Raw genomic sequence first — 21,959 nt, forward strand, 5'->3', positions numbered from 1 at the left:
GGGATGTTGTGTCGCGCCACCGTATTGGCGAACCACGTCAGTAATGCGACTATGGAATAGTTTGAATATGTAGTAACGCACACATATGCAAAACACTTTCCCATGTTGATTCAGCGTCAGCAGGGACTATTGTGCGCGTGTTTTAGTTTCGTGCGAATGGGAATACATTTCAAATATTGAGGGACTGATTTGAAGAATTTTGAAAGAAAATAAGTGTCGTCATATAGGCTATGTTGCAGTGCTCGCCGCGGTCTCATTATGCCAGTGCCAGGGTAACCTTGACACGTTTTCCCGCGCTAGCGTACCAACCTTGTTTCCCTTTTGCACTCTTTCACTTGACATTTACCGCAAACGTTGTGGCTACTGCGTTAATTAATGACGTTTTAAACAGCTACGCACTTGAATAAGCGAAGACTCAATCAGAAGAGAGGATAAGCGTCGCAATCCTCTTAGAAAAAAATGTTAAGAAATAAATTTAGAGTTAGTTTATTTACGTTATAAATAGTATTTAATTAGTTTGCATATAAAAATGAGAATTTGTTGACTCGTATGAAGAAGACTGGAGCGACAACGATGAGTTCTATAAAAGGTGAGGAAACGAACAAATCTGTTTATTTCAGTTCTAATAAATACCTCGTGTAACGTAACTACATCTGAACTAGTTTGGATTTTAGCAAACGTTTTAATTGGTACTTTTACAGCTGGTTTCCAGTGTTCTACTTTGAACAATACATTTGTTACGTGTCCAGTTTTAAAAACAATAATTCAAAAGTTGGTCATAATGATTGTATTCATTGTATATTCAGTGCCGCAAGGCCATGATGAGAGAGTTCTATTAAAATGCTGCAATTATTTGTGGCGTAAAAGATCTATTGTTCAAAAAAATCTTTTGTCATTGACGCCTATGTAACATTTGGGATCCGTAGAAATCTTTTGTACTCCAGCAATACAGCTGCAGGAGGAGCTTCAATTGGAACTGTTATTAAAAATATCTATATCCATAATTAATGCAAACGTCTTAACATTTACTGAACATTGATTGCTGAATTTATATTATCTTTACTTCTAGATTTACACACAGACGTAATTTCCGTGGTGAATTTTCAACAGGGAAAGCTGCAGTCTTTACTAACCTAGTGCTAACTTTTATACCACACATATTATGACCACAATTATGTTAAAAGCCTTTTTGAAACAAAAAGAAAGTGGGAGGAAATGTGTTAAGAATTGAACCGCGGCACTTAATTCATCAGATAAAACACAAAAATTTACTTCGTCTTTTGTAAAGCTAAAAAGGATGGATGGTCGAAACGGCTTTAGATTAGATTAGGATCAAATAGATTGAATAATCAAAAATAAAGAAGCTTAATTATTCTACAAACATACTAAGTACGAGATTTCATTATAAGATTTTGGCAAATTATGACATATCTCTAACATCTTTCTTCGATGCGATACTGCATGTTCTACGATTGCAGATTTTTATCTTTGGCCTAAATTTGTCTACGCTCGTGTATAAATTTGAATATTGTTTTTAAAGAATGTCTACTGGCTATTATCTAATTATGCATTCTGCGAGGTTACCAAAATAACGTCGTTTTTTTACAAATAAAAAGGAAGACCTATATGTATAGGGTTTCATCACAAGGTTTTTATATATTGTGATCCTAAAAGGGTTTGAAAAGAATGAAAGAGAAATATACCTAGATAAAGTTTTCAAGTCAATTTAACAATATTACAATAGTTTTATTTATTTTTGTATTAGGATTAATATATTAGTTGTTAAGATTTTTTCTTTAGTGAGTATTTTCTTTTTTTTCTGTAAGTATATTCATTGTAGTCTTTTGATCTTTATTACTTCATGCAAGTTGGTGAGGTCAGACGACTTGCACATCGTCTGGGTTCTTGAACTTTGTGTAGCCTCACCTTGTCTAACCTTTGCACAAAATGTAACTAAATATTTTTTATATAACCACAGCGCCCAAAAGAGTGCAACTACATAGAAATTAAACATTTTATGAATATTTAAGTGAAAAATAATATAAGAGTTTGGTGGTCCGAATGGCATCATCATTATTTCTTTAAAATGGTTTTGTCTCTTAAGTTAATAACAACAGTCATCTCCGTTGTTAATCTTGTCTGATCAAACGATCTAGTTAAAGGAATATCATCAGTTATATTTAAAAATGTACTTTTCTGTAGCGTCATTCAGAATTTCAGCAGTCTTTCTTGCCCTCTGCAAATGATAAATAATGCGTCGTTCCCATTGCATCGCAATATGAGTGAACGACGTAGAAGTCGGTGATTTGAATTTAAAAACCCTAGTTTCTTGATATCTTTTATTTAAATAATTTTAAACATAGAAAAAGACATTGTCAATCTTGAAAGCATTTTAAATAATCTCACTTTGCAGAGGATGTAAAAATTGGTTTCGTTATTAAAAAAAAATGTAATAAAATATCTTACCATTTCAAGTTCAATTATAAAATTACCATTTTCCAACTTATTTTATAATTTGTTCGATAGTATTAAAACTTTATCGTTCTGTTCAAAATGTAAATGAATTTTCAAAGTAAGGCTGAAAGTTGATTGTGTCTTTTGTTTCTTATTACCTAAGGCGTTTTTTTGATGAAATTACTGAGCTTAAAATATTTCCTAAAAAGAACAACTTTGATGGAAAAGTACAGAAATTCATCATTTTTATTAATATTTCGACTATGGCACATAAAAAGAAGAACAATAGTGCCCCATCATACTACCACGTACTACAACCAAGAGGCCCGCCCTAGCCGGGCCGTGGATAAACTAATATATAGATGTCTCGGTCCGGTTGGTCGAAGGAGAACACCGCGGGGTTTAATGGGTAGTCCGACCTAAATCCGGGGCCGGGAGTCCCACACGAAACCGTCCCTGCTGCCTCTGCAGCACGGACGGCGAAATGCATAAACGCATTCCCCGCGTTAACAAAAAAAAGTGCTACATCATTGGGCTCGAGTTCAAACATTCTCATAAATCAAATCCGTGGAGCGTACTTAATGAAAAATATTTAAAAGCTCTCAACATCAAAGTTAATGTAGCAAAAGTTTACGTATAAGCCATCAATGCTGTAACGTGCAGTGAACTGAAATTAGTACGATAACGGCTAACTGAAATTGAAATTGGGTACAGTTTGATTTTCTCGCGTGGGTTTATCACTATAATAAGGTTTCGATTAACGAGTTTTAGGATCAACTGCGATTGTATAGCTGATAACTTTCATATTAGAATAAGCAACTGATCATAGTCATTATACTTAATATATACTAGCTGTCGCCCGCGACTCCGTCCGCGCGAAACTGAAATAAATTATTTATAGCATGTATGTTCTTCCAGAGTATGTTCTACATCTATGCCAAATTTCAGTGAGACCAATGGAGCCGTTCTGCGAATTCCTTCTAACAAACATCCATCCATCCAAACATACGCATTTATAATATTAGTAAGAAGTAAGGAGTAAGACTATACAGCTTTTCCTTTTTTTTTCTTCTTTATATAACATTTTCTAAGTGTTATCATCAAGTATATTGTAAAATATGTATTAGAAGCACTGATGTATTAAATTTTGCTTCACGATACTCATGCGATCACGATACTGGCCTAAAAATATACACCTATATAAATTAAAACTCCTTTGAGAAATAGACGTTAATAATATCAAATCTCAATACTTTTAATGTTGCGAAATGAAATCCTTTGACAATTTATTAAGAAGGTCTGTATAACATTTAAAGAGAAAGTCTCTTTCCAATTTAATATAAAGGTTCCTTTGATTCAATTATTATTTATTATCAGACGTTTTGAAGCATTATTGTTATATTTTACAACGTAATATATTGAAATAAAGTCTATTTTTGTTCACGTAATTTTCCGTTATTATTAGAATTAATTTACCTTCAATAAGATTAACTTAAAGGTTGCGTGTCAATTAGTAGAGAATTTATTTAGGAAAACCGATAATTGTGACCTTTAATTTTTAATTTTTGCAAAGGTCTTCGACTCTTGTGAGATCGGTTAATGACAACGATTTTTAAAATCGTCTTAGCTCAATGAACAATTGTAATGGAAAAAAAGGCACTTTTGTCTTGGTAGATGCAAAATTTAATCAATGAAGTGGCTACGCTTTACTGTTAAAACTCGCAATCTTGCTATAAATGCGAATGTTTTGATGGATGGATGTTTTTAATATATCTCCAGAAGGGCTCATCGAATCGCGATGAAATTTACATCAACATAAAACATAGTCTGGAAGAATACTTTGGCTACTAATTAAGTTTCTTTTAATAGCGAGTTGTGAGTCCACGGTAGACAGCTAGTATTAAATATTAGTCAAGAAAAGAAAGTTTTTATAGAAACAATCAACGTTAGAATTAGTATGTAGAATTCATTAGTAGGTAATTGTACGTATTGAGGTAATTTCTCCTACAATAGGTGTAGTACAAATGTCATTAACCTTAATTTTTAAAAACCTAATGCTTCCTTTTTGTCCGGCCCATTGGAATGTCACCGTTTATAATAAATTCATGAAAACACGCACTGAACGCTGTTACAAGTAGGAGTGGCTAATGACACGTATTCCGTTGGCTTGATTAGAAAGTATGTTTATTTTTTATTATGTAATGTTATTCCATGAATAAAAATTTAGATTTTGTAAATTATTATTTATTGAAATAATTCGAAAGAAGTGTTTATGCAACAGTAATTTCATTACTTGTCTTAATAAAAACGAAGATATATTTATCTTCAAGGTGCTATGCCAAAGTTTGAAACCAAAAGCTAAAGTGCTTTATAAATTACAACGCCCTAGAGGCCCTATAAATATATCACGAAGGATTTAAGTTAATTTGCGTTGAATTATACATAAACTGTTGAATGTCATAAGAGCGAAATAGATCCAAAGAGATTTGCATGCATTCTACGAGTTGAATGGAAAGTTAGCCTAATATTTATTTTGTCTATTTATAACTGGACATGCATGTTGTACTGTTTTTTATAATATATTCTGATATTGGACGACTTTAATAATTCATAGGCGTTACAAAATAATTAAACAAATATACATATTATCAAAGTGGTGAGAAACATCATGCAAAAAAGGTTAAATATTTTATTTCACTTTTGGAAGTATGAATTCAAAAAATGCCTTCAGCGTCTGTTTTAACTAAAAAAAATATTAATGAAAAGCTCTTTCTCAAAAAGAGCGTAAAAGTTTCATTTGTAAAATATAACGATGTACGGTGTTGGAATTTTTGCGTGGCATTGACCTAGATATCTAGGCTGGGAATATTTGCTTTGTGTACCGCTCGCCGGAATGTCTACCTTCGTAATAAATTCATGAATACTTGCACGGAATGTTGATAACAAAGCTGACATTACTGCATCGAGGGTTAGAAATGATATCAAGACTACAAGAAAATTTAGGTACTAAAATCATACAGACCAGCAACAGCAAGCATAGACAATGATTTTTCATACCCTAACTTGTGCCAGGTGTGATTGTCTGCGTTTGTGTTTCATAATGTCAACCTTTAATGTACTGTCAAGGTTGATTCTTGCAATTATTATCGAACCCCCTCTATGACAACACAGCAAAATACACCGCTTGTTTTATTGGACCAATTACTTCGAACAATTCCGTTGGGAACGGACTAAATACGAATTTGTACGATGTACAATATTTTTCATGAATGTAAACGGATCGGTTAACGTGATGTTAGAAAATCTCACACGGTATCTACTATCAGATGACTTATAAGGGAAATAAGAAGAGGAAATTATTGCATCAGATGATGTGGTTACTATTACTAACATTTTTAAATATAAAGGAGTAGAATAAAGTTCTTCCAAATTACAATGTAATTATCGTAAAAATCATCTTCCCATTCAGAAGCATGGTTTGGTAAAGAGCTATATTAAAGCAATTGCTCTTTTAACCTATTTACTATGAGTCAGTAAAATGAAAATGCTTGGGAGTTTATTTATTGAATGGCAACAATGGGCAATGTTTCCATGCAATGCCGCAAGCTATGTAGGGCAACCAGTGCGCAATAACGTAGCGGTAGACGTTGTTTTTCACAGTTGGAAGCGTTTGAAAATACAAATCAATCAGGACGGCAACGATGTAATACTTACCTATAAGGTTACTATAGATACTAATTGTAAAATAAACAAAAATGTACCAGACAGTAATGAAAATGAAAGGGACGAAGATAATTAAATCTTTTAAAAATTGTAGTTGTGATGCCACCTTCATATGTAGAACATATTTAAAAAAGTGGTATTTGAGGTATATTTTCTTTCTAAAATTGGTCCGAAGAAATATGCCATATGTACGCACTTGCTTTAATAAAATGTGCCTAATCATTAATCCATAGATATTAGTCGAGACTTTCTAGTTATTGTTACATTGTTGATATTCTAAAGGTATATTTATTTTTATAATATTCTTGTTTTTTATTGATATCCAGATCATTTTTATCTACTGGTATTTATATTCTTCCTTTATTTTTACGATAAGTAAAGGAATAAAACAAGCTGTTGCTTTATTTGCCATAAAAAGTACAGTACTGAGGGAAAATATCGTCGTCTTCCCATAAAAAGTATAGTGTTCATTTACGATGGCCGTTGTAGAAAGTTGATCAATGTTTGTCTTCAGAATATTGTCGTTGAACTCTGAGGAACTAAATAAAAACATTTTATTCTGTATTACAATTTTTTTTTATTTTTAAACGGAATTTACAAGTTTTTTTCAAGTTTCGCAAAAACTGTAGAGCTCTCGTTTGAATTTAACACGTTGGTTGAAATTGAAAGCCATTACACAAATTGGATCTAATTTGAGAAGTTTTCTAGCGGCTGCAACTTGTGTGTGTGAAACATAAATAAAATTTTATTTTAACGTGGCGCAGCAAAACTTTTCGTCACCTCCGACACAAAAATATTGTACCAAGTGCTTTAGGTTTAATATTAAGCTACGTTTTAATACTTTCAATATTGGGTTTAAAATGCAAAAAAGTATTTACGACAATTTCATAACTATCTGGCACGTAAATGGGTCTGAAGAATACAGCTTGTCCATGAAATATGGATATTGGTAAAACGGCCAGAGCAACGTGGTTTCCAGTACTAGTTATGTGTTCTGTAGGTACTAAGAAAAACAAACGAAGTCTTTAATAAGATTGATACGGAAATATAACGTAGATTTTATTAAATTATATTAAATTGCGTTCTCAACGTAACTTTGTAAATCGCGAAAACGAAAGACGAGGTGAGGTATAAAAATTCTGATTTGAAAAATTTTTCGCAAGGAATTTTTGAGGATAAATTTTCAAATTTATCTCACGGATTTTATAAGGTTTTGATGAGTTCTTTGATCCGACTTATGGAATTTTTTACTTTTGCATATTCCTTGATATATTCAATTTGATTTTAGACTTTGATGGCAGATATTTGTATAAATAAATACAAATTTTAAGGTATTTAGGGATAGGAAGTAACAGATTTAAACTGAATATTAAAAATTTCAAGTAAAATAACGTCATAGTATTAATATGCTCAATTTTGTTTCAGGTTCCAGTGACAATGGATTGAGAATTGGTCTATTAATATTCACTCTAATCAAATTCACCGATTGCGATTTCGTGAGCGAAGCTCCCAAAAATGTGTATCAGAGAGACAAACCGTATGTGAGTAATGAAATTCCGGAGCCGGAGTCACTGCCAGTTCTCCACGGGAACGACTCTCGGTGCCGCATATCTGAATATCATTGTGCAAATAAAAAATGCATACCTATAAACCGATTCTGCGATGGTACAAATGATTGTGGTGATTCTTCTGACGAGCCTCGACATTGTACACGTAAGTTATTTTATACTTTGTATCTTTGTATGCTCAAAATGTTTACTACATCGTAGTTGCCTTGATACCATAAGTATGTCTAAAGTAATATTTATTATCTAGATATTTATCTTTCTTAACACAAAAGCAAAATCTGAATTGGGCATTGCAAAAGTAAGATAGTCAAGCTTGTTGCTAAATACCGATAAACTCCTAAACAAAATACCGAAATAAAAATGCCATACCCTTCTAGTGACTAGACTAGTTCATTCAACTTTGTGTTTCAAAATTTCGTTTGTTTTTTCAAACTCGATGGTGTGGGCTCTTTGTACTATCTGTTTTCGCTGAGGCTTGCTCTACAGCTCAAATTGAAATGAAACGCAAACACTGGAGGCCGGGCAATTTGCTTGTCTACCTCGATACTGTTTGACTTTCGCACCATTGAATGCAAAACCTATTCCTGTATTAGTCTTTCAGTATGTTAGCCTTGTACGCTTTTATGCTGTCTATTCACTATTGTTCATATCTTTACGACTTTTTTTATATCATAAGGTGGCAAACGAGCGAGCGGCCACCTGAAATCAGTGTAATAGCGAAGTGACCGTTGCTTATAGAGATACGCAATTGCATATGCGTTGCCTACCTTTAATCGAGGAGGAGAGGATGCACAGAAAGAAAATATTTTCCATTTCCATGCATCCTCTCATCCGGAAAGTCCACTTTCACTTCCCATCCTTTCCTTATAAGAAAAAGGGGGGGGGAAGGGAAAGAGGACTGCATTAGGCCTCCGGGACGCACACTCATCAGAGTGTAGGCGGCGTCGGTCTTCTGTGTGGTCGTGGTATTTCACCTGGCGAGCCGGGACAATTTTTGCGAAAATGTTAAAGCGGGCTCTACCACTGTTAAAAATTATTCGTTTATACATTTTTATAGTACAAAAAAATCGTTACGAAGTGTACGAAGTTTTACTTTGGTAGTGCATTACTTTAAGTAATATATTTCAAAATTATAACTTTTTTTGTAAACTACACTTTTATTTCGTTTTATTAAGTTAATTCATTTTTGTATTAGAAAATATGTCATCTTCCCTCAATTCTGTTTTATTTCCGTAAACTTGTGTTGTGAAAGCGACAAACTTATAGCGAGATATGTCTTCCTTTAAAAAGATAGGACGAGAAATTGCAATTGGGAATAAGGGAGTATAGAGCTGGAACCACATTTTGCTGTCCCACTTTTTTAAAAAGAAAATCCAACTCAATTTATTTTGAATTACGTTATAATTCGTCACGTCTTTTGACCTTATTAAGTCAGAGAGAGTCTCAAATTAACTATCTTTCGACCTTTTTTAATTAATGTCAACTGGAGATGTTAGGAGAAACTTAAAAAGTCTAAATGTAAGTAATAAAAATTACAAAAAGCTTTTTAATAAAATAACTGTAACAAAAGAAATGCTTATTCTTTATTTGATTACCGGAATAATAAAAAAAAAAAAAATTAGTTATTTAAGTATTACAATTCTCCGTATTACTCCATATTTTTGCAAGTACACTTTCCAACTTGAGCGCTACTCAACTTTTGTAAAAAACCGTTATCATAACTAGGACATGTCTACTCAAACGGTTATCGATCCTTCGACACATGACGAAATGCTACTTCAGTATGCTAATTTGCAAAGCCTCTCATCCTCATTCGTATTTCCTTCAGAATATTTCAGTGTGGTATAGCATATTGGAATCAATTAAAAAAGATAAAATATTGAGGAGTTATTGTAATAATACCGCGTCTATTTTATACTTTTAGGGTTCTGTGCCTCATAGGAATAAAACGGAACCCTTATAGGATCACTTTGTTGTCAGTCCGTCCGTCTGTCAAGACCCTTTTTTCTCAAGAACGCGTGAAGGTATCAAGCTGGAATTTATTTAAAATAATATAATGATATCTTAGATAACATTTACCTGTAGTTTCTTTCCTAGTAATGTTAAAACAGGGTGTTTTATTGCGAATGTAAAATTCTATTTTATATCCGTCAAATATTAAATGTTCGGTAAATAAGACAGTTTATAACATGGTGCATAAAATATTAGTGAAGTCGCGACAGGGGCGCCACGTCTAGACGATTGCGTTTGATATTTACATACGACGTTATTAAGGTGCATGCAATTTTATAGAATTTGACATGAAATGTAATCACATTTTGTATGCTTAAGCCGGTCTCGCTGAAAAATTTATCTCAACAAATGTTTGCGTGTACTTACCATGAATAAATCCTTCATTTTTTTATTCCAACTAGTCTTTATCAAGATTAAACAAAAGTTTGCTCTTTGCTGAGTTTATTTGGTCTACAATCCGATATGGAATCTAGGGCCATATTTTTTCTTTACGCCATCCGATTATTTTACTAGAAATAGAGATACGTATTTAAAACAAGTCGAAAGTTTTAACATCCTGTACGTCAGATTGTTTTAACAATTTAATACGGTGAGAGATTAAAAATTACTCCTAGTTATTTTAATGGTCACGTTATGGAAAGTTGATAACTTTGTTTTGTTTGAATAAATCTTTGAATTACTATCTCCATTGTTCGAATTCAGGATTCATATATCGTGTTTTGAACCTTCCAAATAATTTTCAGCTCTATGAATTATTGTACCTTCGATATTTGCCGCTCTAAATATAATCTAACTCGTGGCATTTGTCTCATCTGTCTGTCAACAACAAGTCGAGTTAATAAGGTCTATAATCGTATTAGATATTTAATCTGACTGTGCTTATCTGTTCTGACTTACGGCCGGCATAAACTCGGCCACTCTAAACAGTAGCACTTTAAAGGTTTCGAGTATTGTTAAATGAAACCTCTCGAGATCAGACACTTCCTGTGAACTTATAAATTTCAATAAGAATTTTAACGTTACCTCATTTGTAGAAGCTTGTTAACGAAATAATTTACGCTTGATCGAACATTTAATTACTGTGTAATTTGATCAATACATCTATATCTTATTTACATTTACATATAAATAAAATTGGAGTGTCTGTATGTAATCTCGAGAAAAAATTATACGTGAGGTATTTGCGTAGGTAATGACGAAAAGCCAATTTCTATAATATAATCTATCTGTCTTTATGTCTGTCCACAAGGCCTTTTTTGTTCCCGATAATCTCCGGAACAGCATGATCGATTTTGACAGACGTTTGACGGTAAGATAGCTAATGGATTCGGGCATATTATAGGATACTTTTTTAAATTCAGCGCTGACGAATTCGCGGGTGACCGCTAGTCCATCATATAGTTAATATCTGTTAACAGTGTGAAGATACTGGAATTAATTGTATCGTAACATCATAATGGCCTTTGCAATACCTCACTAGCGATTTCATCCATCGTTACGAGCAGTCGTAAAGCGGCCTTTAGCTGCGATCTTGCTTCCGAAACGAAAAGAGAAACTTTATTTTTATAGCGCATTCCAGTCTATTAAAGCTTCCTTAGTCTATATTGTACAACATTACATTTATTTTGTAGTTCTCGGGTAGTTACATAAGGATTAATTGTCAACTATAGCCGTATTAAAATGTAAGAAATACTATATTTTATTGAAAGTGTTGGTAATATTTGGGATACACTAAAAATACAAAACACAATTGCAGACTTTAGCTATATTGCCGTGTTGTCCAAGCTATGAACTCTACTTATTGCAAAATAAAGTAATCTCTGTCTACACTAAATAAGTTTGAAAAATGACGTTAACCTGCGTCGGTAATTTAGTTAGGGCAGGACACGCGACCGAGTGAGTCGTAGACTTCGATCCTTCGTCAGTTTCCGAGCGGACGCGGTTACACAATCGGATTACTCTCGCGGATTTGAGCTCGTGACCCCGATAGTCGCTCCACGTTAACCAATGTGGACGATGCGATTTTATTTAACGTACATTATTTAATAATAAACAAATTACTTTTTAAATCTCGAAATACAACAACAGAAGATACTTAAATTCTACTAACTAAAGTGTGCAAAGGTTTATAAAGCACTAACTTGCATTTATAATCTTCTTAAAATCCTTTATTCGTTTGTCTTCACTATCGGCATGTGGCATTTTAAAAGCTTGCTCGTTAACTCATTTTATGATTACGCTGCTTAGAGTAAGCCGAATGGACATAGAACAAGTGGTAGGCCAAAGCTAAGATGGCTGGCCCAAAAATATCGGCGTTAAAAGCTGGACGCAAAAAGCCGAAAGTAGACCGGTGTGGAGAAATTTACTTGACCAGGACTAGACTCAACCGCAGCTGTAGCGGATGATGATGATGATGATGATACTTATAAATAAAGTACAAGAGCTGTGATATAAACTGAAATGCATTTAAATAAATATGCGCCAGTGACACTCTTAGTTTCTCTGTGTCAATGCTAATTTATTCCGCCTGTTTCACTACAATTTATGACTACAATTTGCTGCAGTGTTGTGCTTAAAGTGAAGTAATACTCAAAAAAAGTGTTACAGAAATGTTTGTAAAAAAAACATGTTTTGCAATTAAATTTTTTATGTCAACTATCAAGAATTTGTTGTAAAACTACATATGTAAGTGCTTTACAAAATAAAAATAGGGTGGTGTGAAAAAAATTATAGTAAATTTTCTTAACCTATTTTATATGTATTGTGAATATTTAGTAGTGTAAAGTAATCAGTAATAATGTATTTAGGGAAACAAAGCAAACATTGATCTTTTCCCTTGCGAGTTACGTAGTTGCCGGTAACAGCGCTGCGTAGGATGCTATAAAGCTGCCAAGATAAGACAGATGGCGGCTACAACCGTAAAACTGGTTATCGAGCTTTTTATGTCTTACAGCGGTGTTTGATTATCAAAATGAAACGTTTGTCACACAATTTTATTAACAGTGGTAGAGCCCGCTTTAACATATTCGCACGAATCGGCCCGGCTCGCCCGGTAAAATACAACGACCACACAGAAGACAGGCGTCAAGTGGAAGAAATTCCGCGTTTCGTCTGATGAGTGTGCGTCCCGGAGGCCTAATTTAGTCCTCTTTCCCTTCCTACCCTTTTTCGTATAAGGAAAAGGATGGGAAGTGGAAGTGAACTTTCCGGAAGGGGGGATGCATGGGAAGGGAAAATCTTTTCTTTCTGTGCATCCTCTCCTCCGTCGATAAAAGGTAGGCAACGCATATGCAATTGCGTATGTCTATGGGCAACGGTCACTTCGCTATTTCAGCGATTTCAGGTGGCCGCTCGGTCGTTTGCCTTATGATATAAAAAATATATATATTTTTGTATAATATTATACATATAATCTTTTAATTGTTGATCTTAATACGAAGCTGTATACTAATTACTATGTTTGTGACCATTGTTTTAACCAGAGTAAAACAGATTTAGGTTAACAAAAATTTACCTTAGCTGTGCGCATTGTAGTGAAACAAAGCCTTTGTGCTCAAAGGTTTTATTTTTTATATTTACTATATACGAAACGATTCATTAGAAAATATGAAAATAATGAAAGTATTTTATTGCCTTTTTAACCCTTAATTCGACGAAATTTTTTGTAGCAAAAAAACTGTTTTTTTTAGTAAAGTCATACTTACGTAATTTTCTCTAAACTAGATTCAGTAGATTTTTTTAATTAGTTGTTCGACACACTGAGCACCATCGAATTAAGGGTTAAAGTATCTTTTATGGATGAAACGTTATTTTAGGTTAGATTGGATAAAGTTGTAACTAATCTGTGTAGGTACAGTCGAACCTAAATAAGCGAAAAACTTTTATAAGCGAGAAAAATATAGCTGTGCCTTGGACTCTCGCTTAACTATATTCTACTGTATATGCAAACAATAACTTTTTTAGCTTCAGATTAGAACAAATACTTTAATAAATTGAAGATATAACATGGTGTTATTCCTGATGACAGTGGTGATCCAAAGTTTATCATTAATATTTTAGTTACTCAACCACAAACGGATAATAGACTATTATTTGGTTATTTAATGTACTTATTTAAAATTCAGGAGTATGGAGTTTTTTGTGTTCAACTGTAAAAGGGCTATGAATATAATTTAGGCTCTTCAATTTTTTCCCGTAAAATGTGTTTTTTTGACCGATGAATTAAAAAGGATCTAAATTGCGATTTACGCTTTGAATGTAGCACAAAGCGGTCCTGTACCGCAGTGAAGGGCTCGACGCCAGCGTGAGCACAGCCTTCCATTATATAAAGAGCTCTTGAAAACTGGATCCAGGATATTCATCTTTACGTCGCGTCGAGCATGTTGGCTATGTTACACAAACACGACAGTAATGCCCCTTTCAAAGGCCTTTGTGAGACAGTAATCGTTAAGGATTTGCTGCCGTCTTTTTTGCATTGAAAAATGTCAATCAAATGCCCGTATTTGTAGCTAGTTCTTGTCCGTAAAGTATACAATTCTAATGAAGCAATAAACTACAGTTGTAAGTCAGTTCCTTTGTTACCAAACAGTCTAAAATTTCTGGTTCAACTCTACTAAAGATACTTCCTTTTCGGTGACAGGCTGTAATCGAACATACTATGGCGACATTGGCAGGACATACGAACTGGAACTCCACCGACCTCGCGAGGACTTAGTTCCGTATGTATGTCTGTTGACAATTACAGCTGCTGGAGGTGTTCATGGAGATTTAGTACAAGTAAGACATATTTTATGTTGGAATTCATTTAATTTTATAACCACTTTTTGCCCTTATAACTACAAAGAATTTAGTAATTCTAAATGGTGTATAATTAGAGATACATTGGTGTATGTCGAGTATACCAGTTTATTGAGAATTTGATGTTCCACTAAGAACACCGAACAGGAAAATTTGAGTAATGTTGTTGACACTCTCAATTGTTTCTTATTCAAGATATTAATGGCAAGTTTTCGTACCAGGTTTTATTCGATAGTTTTACACTTGGTCGCTTCACATCTTTTACTGAAGATGGCTGTCCAGACGGCTACATGCAGATTCAAGAGGCCAGTAGACCGCAAGTCGGTGGATCCTGGTGCGGCACATCTTGGGGACCTTCTATATATTACAGCGAGACGAAGTCTATTACCCTAATTATAAGATTATTACATCTATCAAAAGAACAGAATAATTATAACTTTGACTTTCGTATGGCATATAAAGTTCTAAGGAAGGAGTATGCTACAGTGCGATATGGAGGGTCACCTCCATCTGGTAAGTTTTTGCACACTTTTTCCAATATTTTAAAGACATTCATTCAGTATTATAACCCAATTGACTGAAAAGTTTAGACAAGAACATTCCAAAATCTTTGTATTATGTAGTAATAATTTTTGGGCAGATATTTAAATCCTTGTTTGATTTCAGAGCGACCATTTTTCAAACTCAGACCTTTACCCCCTACATTAAACATATCACGTAACGATGAATTGAATATCGCAAGGCCAAGGAACTTGGAATATTACCTCGGAGATTTAATATCTGGGACTTATTGCTCGCGGATATTCAGCGATTGCGATCGTAAAAAGTGTAGGTTGCAGTCCCCCAACTACCCTGGAGTGTACCCCAGAAATTTGACATGTTACTATGCGGTGAGACAACATGAAGTGCCTCAAGGGAAGCACGCATTGATCATTGTCAAACAACCAAACGGTCAGTTAGTTTCAATAAGGAGCCAGAAAACATTGTATGCTACAGCTCAACAAGAAAGAGGTAATAATGGTAGGGAATTAAAATTCTGGCAACAGTGTGATGAAGTTCAAGACTACGTTACCGTGTATGATGGCTATACAACGAGAGATCCAGTTATTCTAAGATTTTGCGGCGGTGGGGTGGCGGTCCCCGAGGCGATATCGAGCGGACCCGAATTGCTCGTGGAATTTACGACTTCGCCTTTTGGAACGTTTTTACAGCCGGCGACGTTACAATCGCTTCATGGATTTCAGTTGGAAGTCGAGGTGACTTATACATTTTGCTCTTAATTCGTATTTGTTTATTATGTTATTAAGTATGTGATGAAAATAAGGAATGTCTATCAATTGTAAAATTACTTATGTTTTCTAATCACAGAGCCGATGTAAGGAAAATAGTTTTATTTCAGTGTTTTTATTGTTTAGACTGATACTAACAATATAATTAAAAAGTCGCCCAAGGGAATGTTTTATTGCATTATATTTTACTAGTTAATTCCTACGACTTCACTCGCGTATCATTGAATCTCAATTAGTCAGATAATCATGACCTTATATTATCCGGGTCAATATATAATATAAAACCTTTTATTTACTTAGTTGATTTAAAAACAACTCCTATCGATTTGTTTTGAATAAAAAAATGTATGTAACATTTCCTTTCAATAAAAATAACTCAATAGATGAAAATTTAAAAATACGTTTAATGAAAAACTTTTTAAAATAATAAAATTACTGATAAATGCAACTTTTGTTTCTCAAACAGAAAAAAAAAACAGAATAAAACTAATGAGGTTATCAATGTAGCGAACATTTTTAACGATCTGTCACAGTTTGCTAACGAACTTTCAAATAATCCGACGCACGAGGACCGGCAAATGTGTAATATTTGAATTTCTCTTGAAACCGGCTTGAATTTCTCTGTTTTTAAACACAAATTCTATTCTATTTCCTGGTAAAAAGTGCGAACGATGTCGCTGACTTTAAAACGGGTCAAACCAATAGCGACCTAACCTATTTGTATAATTTTCTACGAAATGTATATCCTTTTTCTATTGTAAAATAATACACACAATAGTAATTTAGTTAATAAACTTAAGGAGAGAAAAAATATTAAGAACTTATGAGACTACTTGATGTGTAATCAACAAACAAAGCAATTTGCAAAAACAATGAATTAAATAAGTTAAAAAATAATATTAACAAAAAAAGGCTACGGCAGTATTAAATCCTAACAGCTGATTTAATTTTAGGTACGGTTCGTAGATCAACAGTCACCTACTTATGCGAAGAACAAAAGAGCATGCGAATTTTGGATCAGGGGGACTGGGAAAGGTGTGTTAGAACATCCTCAGCACTCTCTCCCGCCTAACACAACGTGCCTCTACCACATGCAAGGGATCGACACTTCAGGACCGTCTGGTCGGAACATTATCTACAGACGGCCGTCATTCTCAGCGCCAAGATTCCGCGTTTGGTTCTCTGTGTTAAAGTTTTATGTAACGAATGCATTAAATCCGAACTTGCCTGAGGATGAGTACTGTGGAAGCCATTTGAATATATGGGACGGTCCGATGCGAATATCGCCCGGCTGCAGCGATATATTTTGGTGAGTTTTTATTGGCTTGAATTTTCAGCGGTTTATGGTTCAGCTTACACTTATTTATGACTCCCAAATGGATAGACTTAATTTATTATATGACTGTTTATTTCGGTTTCACTTTTGGTTATATAAATTTTGTGTGAATATTGTTTAATTTAACGAATAAAGAAAACTTTTTAAAATGTTTGCAAATTGAAACATTCAATTATGATTTATAATTCTTAATTGTTTCTGCGTGACCCAAAATATAAAGATTGTTCTTGTTTTAGTGATAGAGAGCGTTCGGTGCAGATGTCAAGAGCAACTTCACCGCAATCGGTTATAGTCGGCCGTCCTCCGACGAATGCCACACTGATCGCGCGGTTCTGCCGCGAGCGCGCACCCCGCACGTGTGAACATGCTTTATTGCGTAAATCTAGAGCCTGCACTCGCACAGAAAGCTTTCTCTCCAAGGGGGACTCCTTAACTTTAGAACTGAAGCTGACTCAGGGGACCGCTCTCAAGTAAGTCGACGTCGTTACCATGCACCTAACTAGTTTACTAGTTAAACTAAGTTAAGTAATCATCATATATATTTCTAAATGTAAATAATATTTATTCTGATAAAATAATTTTAGTCTCTTGCTTAGCTTGTAAACTTATAAAAATTTTGCCTTGTATGAGAGCGATCTCTATTAGGATCGTCCGAGTTGCTTGTACATCTTATTTACGTTCACAATAAAGAGTAAAATCCTTCCAGAAACATTTATTCATGTTACTTTCAGACCTGTCTTCTTCAAGGCTCTGTACGAGTTTGTCGATTTGCATCAAGACGGCGAACCTTGGGGTCAAGGGCCATGTTCGAGACGTTTCACTTCGCGTTCATTCCCCGAAGCGCCGCCCGACCCGCCCGTTAGTTTCTCCTCCCCGAGGGACGTGTTCTTGTACGGACGAGGTGGAAAGCGAAATATAAGGTAAATTCAAATATAATTTGTTACAATCCTTTTTCTGTAGTAGTTATGTACGATCTTCTTACAGTTCTTCCCTGTCATCCCAGGGTAACGTTACCACGGTAGTTGTTGATATACATAACTGGGTGAAATAATAAAACCTTAGTCGAAAATCCTAAGCATAACTTACTGATAGACAATTACGAATAGCAAGAATTAAATAACTACTATGTATTCCTAGTTGCACGTACCGTTTCGAAGCAAATGTCGGGGAAGTGATAAGGCTTCGCGTGTGGGGCATTCGTAGCGGCGGCAAGTTGTGCAGGTCCGTGCACTCGGCGCACTCGCCCTGGTACCGTTGCGGGGGCGACCCCACCGCCGCCCTCAGGGTGTTCGAGCGACCTTGGCGAGATAGCGGACCGAGGGTGCCTAGAGACTGCTTGTGCAGGTAATATGGTACTTCTGACTCGAAAAAAAAAATAAATTTTATTACTTTTCATAAAACTTGGAGAACGATATAAAATATGTAAATTTTCGTCTGTTTATGATTGGAAAGAACATATTATTTATTCAATTTGTTCTTTTTTATGTTGTACTAGCTGTCTTGTAACAAATAACTTAATATTCTTATGTGTTCTTCCAGTATATCTTCTACATTTGTTGCAAATTTTATCAAATCCGTGGAACCGTTCTGGAGATACCTTCAAACATTCGGCCATCCATCCAAATATTCACTTTTTAATACTAGTAAGATTCAGTTACTTAAGACAGACAAAAAAATAAAGCAGAAAACTCACATTGACATTTTATTTCTTTTATATTAGGTAGATATGAAATATAATTATAGTTGATTTGTAGCGACGTTGGTGACTATGAATTCATATCAAAAACGACGGTAGCGGAGTTAAAGTTCGATGTGGTGAACATGACTGCTACGGATGATTTTCGATCGTTTGGATTCGAAGCGTCCGTCGAGTTTGTTCGTCAGGATATATTATGCGAGAACACGCATCGAGCTTATGGCGCTAGTGGAGAATTAAGGCTGATGTCATCTCCAAATACAGAATTGGTTAGTATGTTTATATTACGACAGCTTTGTGGACCATCACCTATTTATACCCATAGAAATACAGAATGATAGAGATGTATGAAAGTTTACACTAAGCCAAAACTTTGAAGGAAAAAGGGCAGGATAATGGTGAGAATTTATGCTAGTTCCGTATAAAATTCTGCTATCTTAGATATCGTTTATTCGTGTTCCCAGAAAGAGCTTGTGCTTTTCTATAAAAGTCACCAGATCCTTGTGCGATTTGATTGAAGTTAATGCAAGCTATTCAAGGAAAATGGCTATTTACTCAGAAGCCATTTTATAACGTACACTGCGCTGCAAATCATTCCGCTCTTTTACTGTGTGCTGTAAAAAATTCTCTCATAAAATATTATTTGAATTTCAAACTTTCTTGTGTAAAATTATATATTTTTTTATTACAAATTCTTTACAAACTATTAAAGAACCATCGAGCAATAGATATTATCTTAAGACACCAATTTCTCACGTAATAATTGTACTTCTTTTTCAAGCAGGATCGCTGTGAACATCGTCCTTGGTTGATAGATCCATCGCCTGGCAGATATCTTTATTTACAAATCAGAGGGAACATTATTAAAGAACCTGAACTGGACAACTTTACTCTATTGAACAATATAACAGTTGCACCAGATTTAAGGCACTTGTGTAGAACACCAAATCGTATAGCAGTTTATGCTGGAGGATTGACACCTATATTTATTTGTCCAAACCCAACACAAGAACTGGTAATATAATTTTTCGTCACCTAAATGCCACATATAGAGTCTTCAATTGATCATTAAAAGAGACCCCTTAAAGATTTTGTGTTGATTCAATTTTTTCCATACATTGTAGGATGATATGGTCGAAATTTTTTCCGATGGATGGTCTAAGGAAGTGGAACCGCTTGCGCGTCACGTTTTGGCACCTCCTCCTGCACCTGATAATTTTGATTTGGATTGGCCACGCTCTTTATCTGTAGAGCTACTGGCAGAAGAAAGTGGCTCATATTATATCACTTGGTTGGAGCTTTCTAGAAGGTAAAAAGATACTTTTATGAAGACTACGATTACTATGTTGTGATTTACAGACAGATTTTAGTTTTTGTATGGAAAACGTGTTAAGGAAAGATTTATAGAGACAGTTTTTCATTGATCCATTCGTTTTAGGCATGCCAGTGAACGTGGCGGTGTGTTCGCATTATCTGGTGAATGCCAGTATAAATGCGCGTCGCTGGACGCGTGTATCTCCCCAGCACTTTGGTGCGACGGAGTGGTACAATGTCCTCAGGGTGAGGACGAACGCCTCTCGGAGTGCTCTGCGCTGCTCCGAGTGCCCGCACATTACGCTGCAGCACTGCTAGCGCTAACTATCCTTACTGTATTTGCTGTGGTAAGTTTACAATTGTATTAATCGCTTCTAACTTTAAATTAAGAGTATTCGTAACATTTACATGAGATAACTGCGAGTTCCAACTTATTACCACTTATTTAACTATAGCTTGTCGTTTTTTTATTCAGAATTAAGGAACAGAGGTATTTATAATAATTTTTTATCTTCCATATTTAGATAGCGGCAGCGCGTTCTTGCCGCCGTAGACGATCAGCTCTGCAGCATCGTCTCAAAAGTCTGTCATCAGATACGGCAATATTCGAAGAGAAGGAAGTGATTTGCTGACCAAGCGAAGACTCCGTGCGTTATGTAGAAGTCGACAGAGTCACAACAGTTTGACTGGCTTCTCCCGCGGAGTCTCAACATATCTACGATTGTTTTCTCTTCTTTGGATAAGAGAATTTTAATGTTGAAATATGAAGATTGTTGATAATATTATTACTCATTAGCAGCTAATGCTGTCAAGTTCAATACCTAATTTATACACATCGCAAAAATTTGTGAATCCGAAGTTAGCTTCAGATATTATTGAATAAAAGCAAGGAGTGTTACAAAGATATATAAATATTTAAAAAAGATAGAGTTAGAGTTAGAACAAATTCTTAAAACTCCTGCGCGGTTGTTTATTGCTAACTTCAGTATCACAAAGATTCGTGACGGTTGTTATACTCGACTCTACAATTGAGTTCCGAATAACATTCGAAAATGTATGAATTAAATTATTCAAAGATTATGTATTTAAATACACGAAAATTACAGTATAATATGTATATATTTTGGACCAAAAACTAATCACATGTTAAATGAGGATTATCTGAAAATTATTATTAAAATTAACACACTGTCAATAATGTGTTCCTTAATATAATTGAGTGATTGTATGTTTTTAAATTAATATTAATTATGTTTTCTGTGTACACGGAGTAAGGTTTGTCTGAGAGTGAAAAGCGCACAATGAGCATTGGCCGATTGTTTTGTGATATTCGTTGAATCAGTTTTTAATGTAAATATAAAAACGTGTGCATAGAAAACTAAAAATAAATTTAGAATCTTTTTGTATAATAATTTATATTTAAACTTATATTTAAATATAAATAATCTATAACTTTATTTGTGTGGCAATAATGACGTCAAATTGTTAAAAAATTGGAAAAGAAATATTAATTTTATTTTCAAATTAAACGTGATACTAAACTGCCATTTTTGTAAAATTATTTTCAATTGTTAATCACGAAATAAATGAGTAATGACATAAAATTTAAAATATATTTAAATTAAATATCAGTGGATATTAATTATAATTATTACGATTAAAAAATAGTTCATTCAAAATTAATACAGAAACTGTTGATCAAGAAATAATATAGATGACGTATTTGAATATTTAGAGAGATTTATCTAAGAAACGGTGAAATTAACGAA

The 21,959-nt window shown here is 34.3% G+C and overlaps 1 protein-coding gene across 1 annotated transcript; it reads left to right on the forward strand.

Annotated features, from left to right (window-relative positions):
* On the forward strand, positions 1–21,545 carry Lrpl (low density lipoprotein receptor-related protein-like protein). Its single transcript, XM_013327044.1, has 14 exons — positions 1–589; positions 7,603–7,890; positions 14,398–14,534; positions 14,777–15,068; positions 15,222–15,811; positions 16,798–17,153; positions 17,417–17,650; positions 17,912–18,100; positions 18,318–18,524; positions 18,935–19,145; positions 19,661–19,891; positions 20,001–20,185; positions 20,315–20,537; positions 20,715–21,545. Exons 1-14 carry the CDS (start codon positions 550–552, stop codon positions 20,820–20,822), a joined length of 3,291 nt encoding a protein of 1,096 aa, XP_013182498.1. The 5' UTR covers positions 1–549; the 3' UTR covers positions 20,823–21,545.
* Positions 21,546–21,959: the final 414 nt, after the last annotated feature.

This window comes from Papilio xuthus, unplaced genomic scaffold, assembly GCF_000836235.2.
Source record: "Papilio xuthus unplaced genomic scaffold, Pxut_1.1 DF828780.1, whole genome shotgun sequence".
NCBI classification, from domain to species: domain Eukaryota; kingdom Metazoa; phylum Arthropoda; class Insecta; order Lepidoptera; family Papilionidae; genus Papilio; species Papilio xuthus.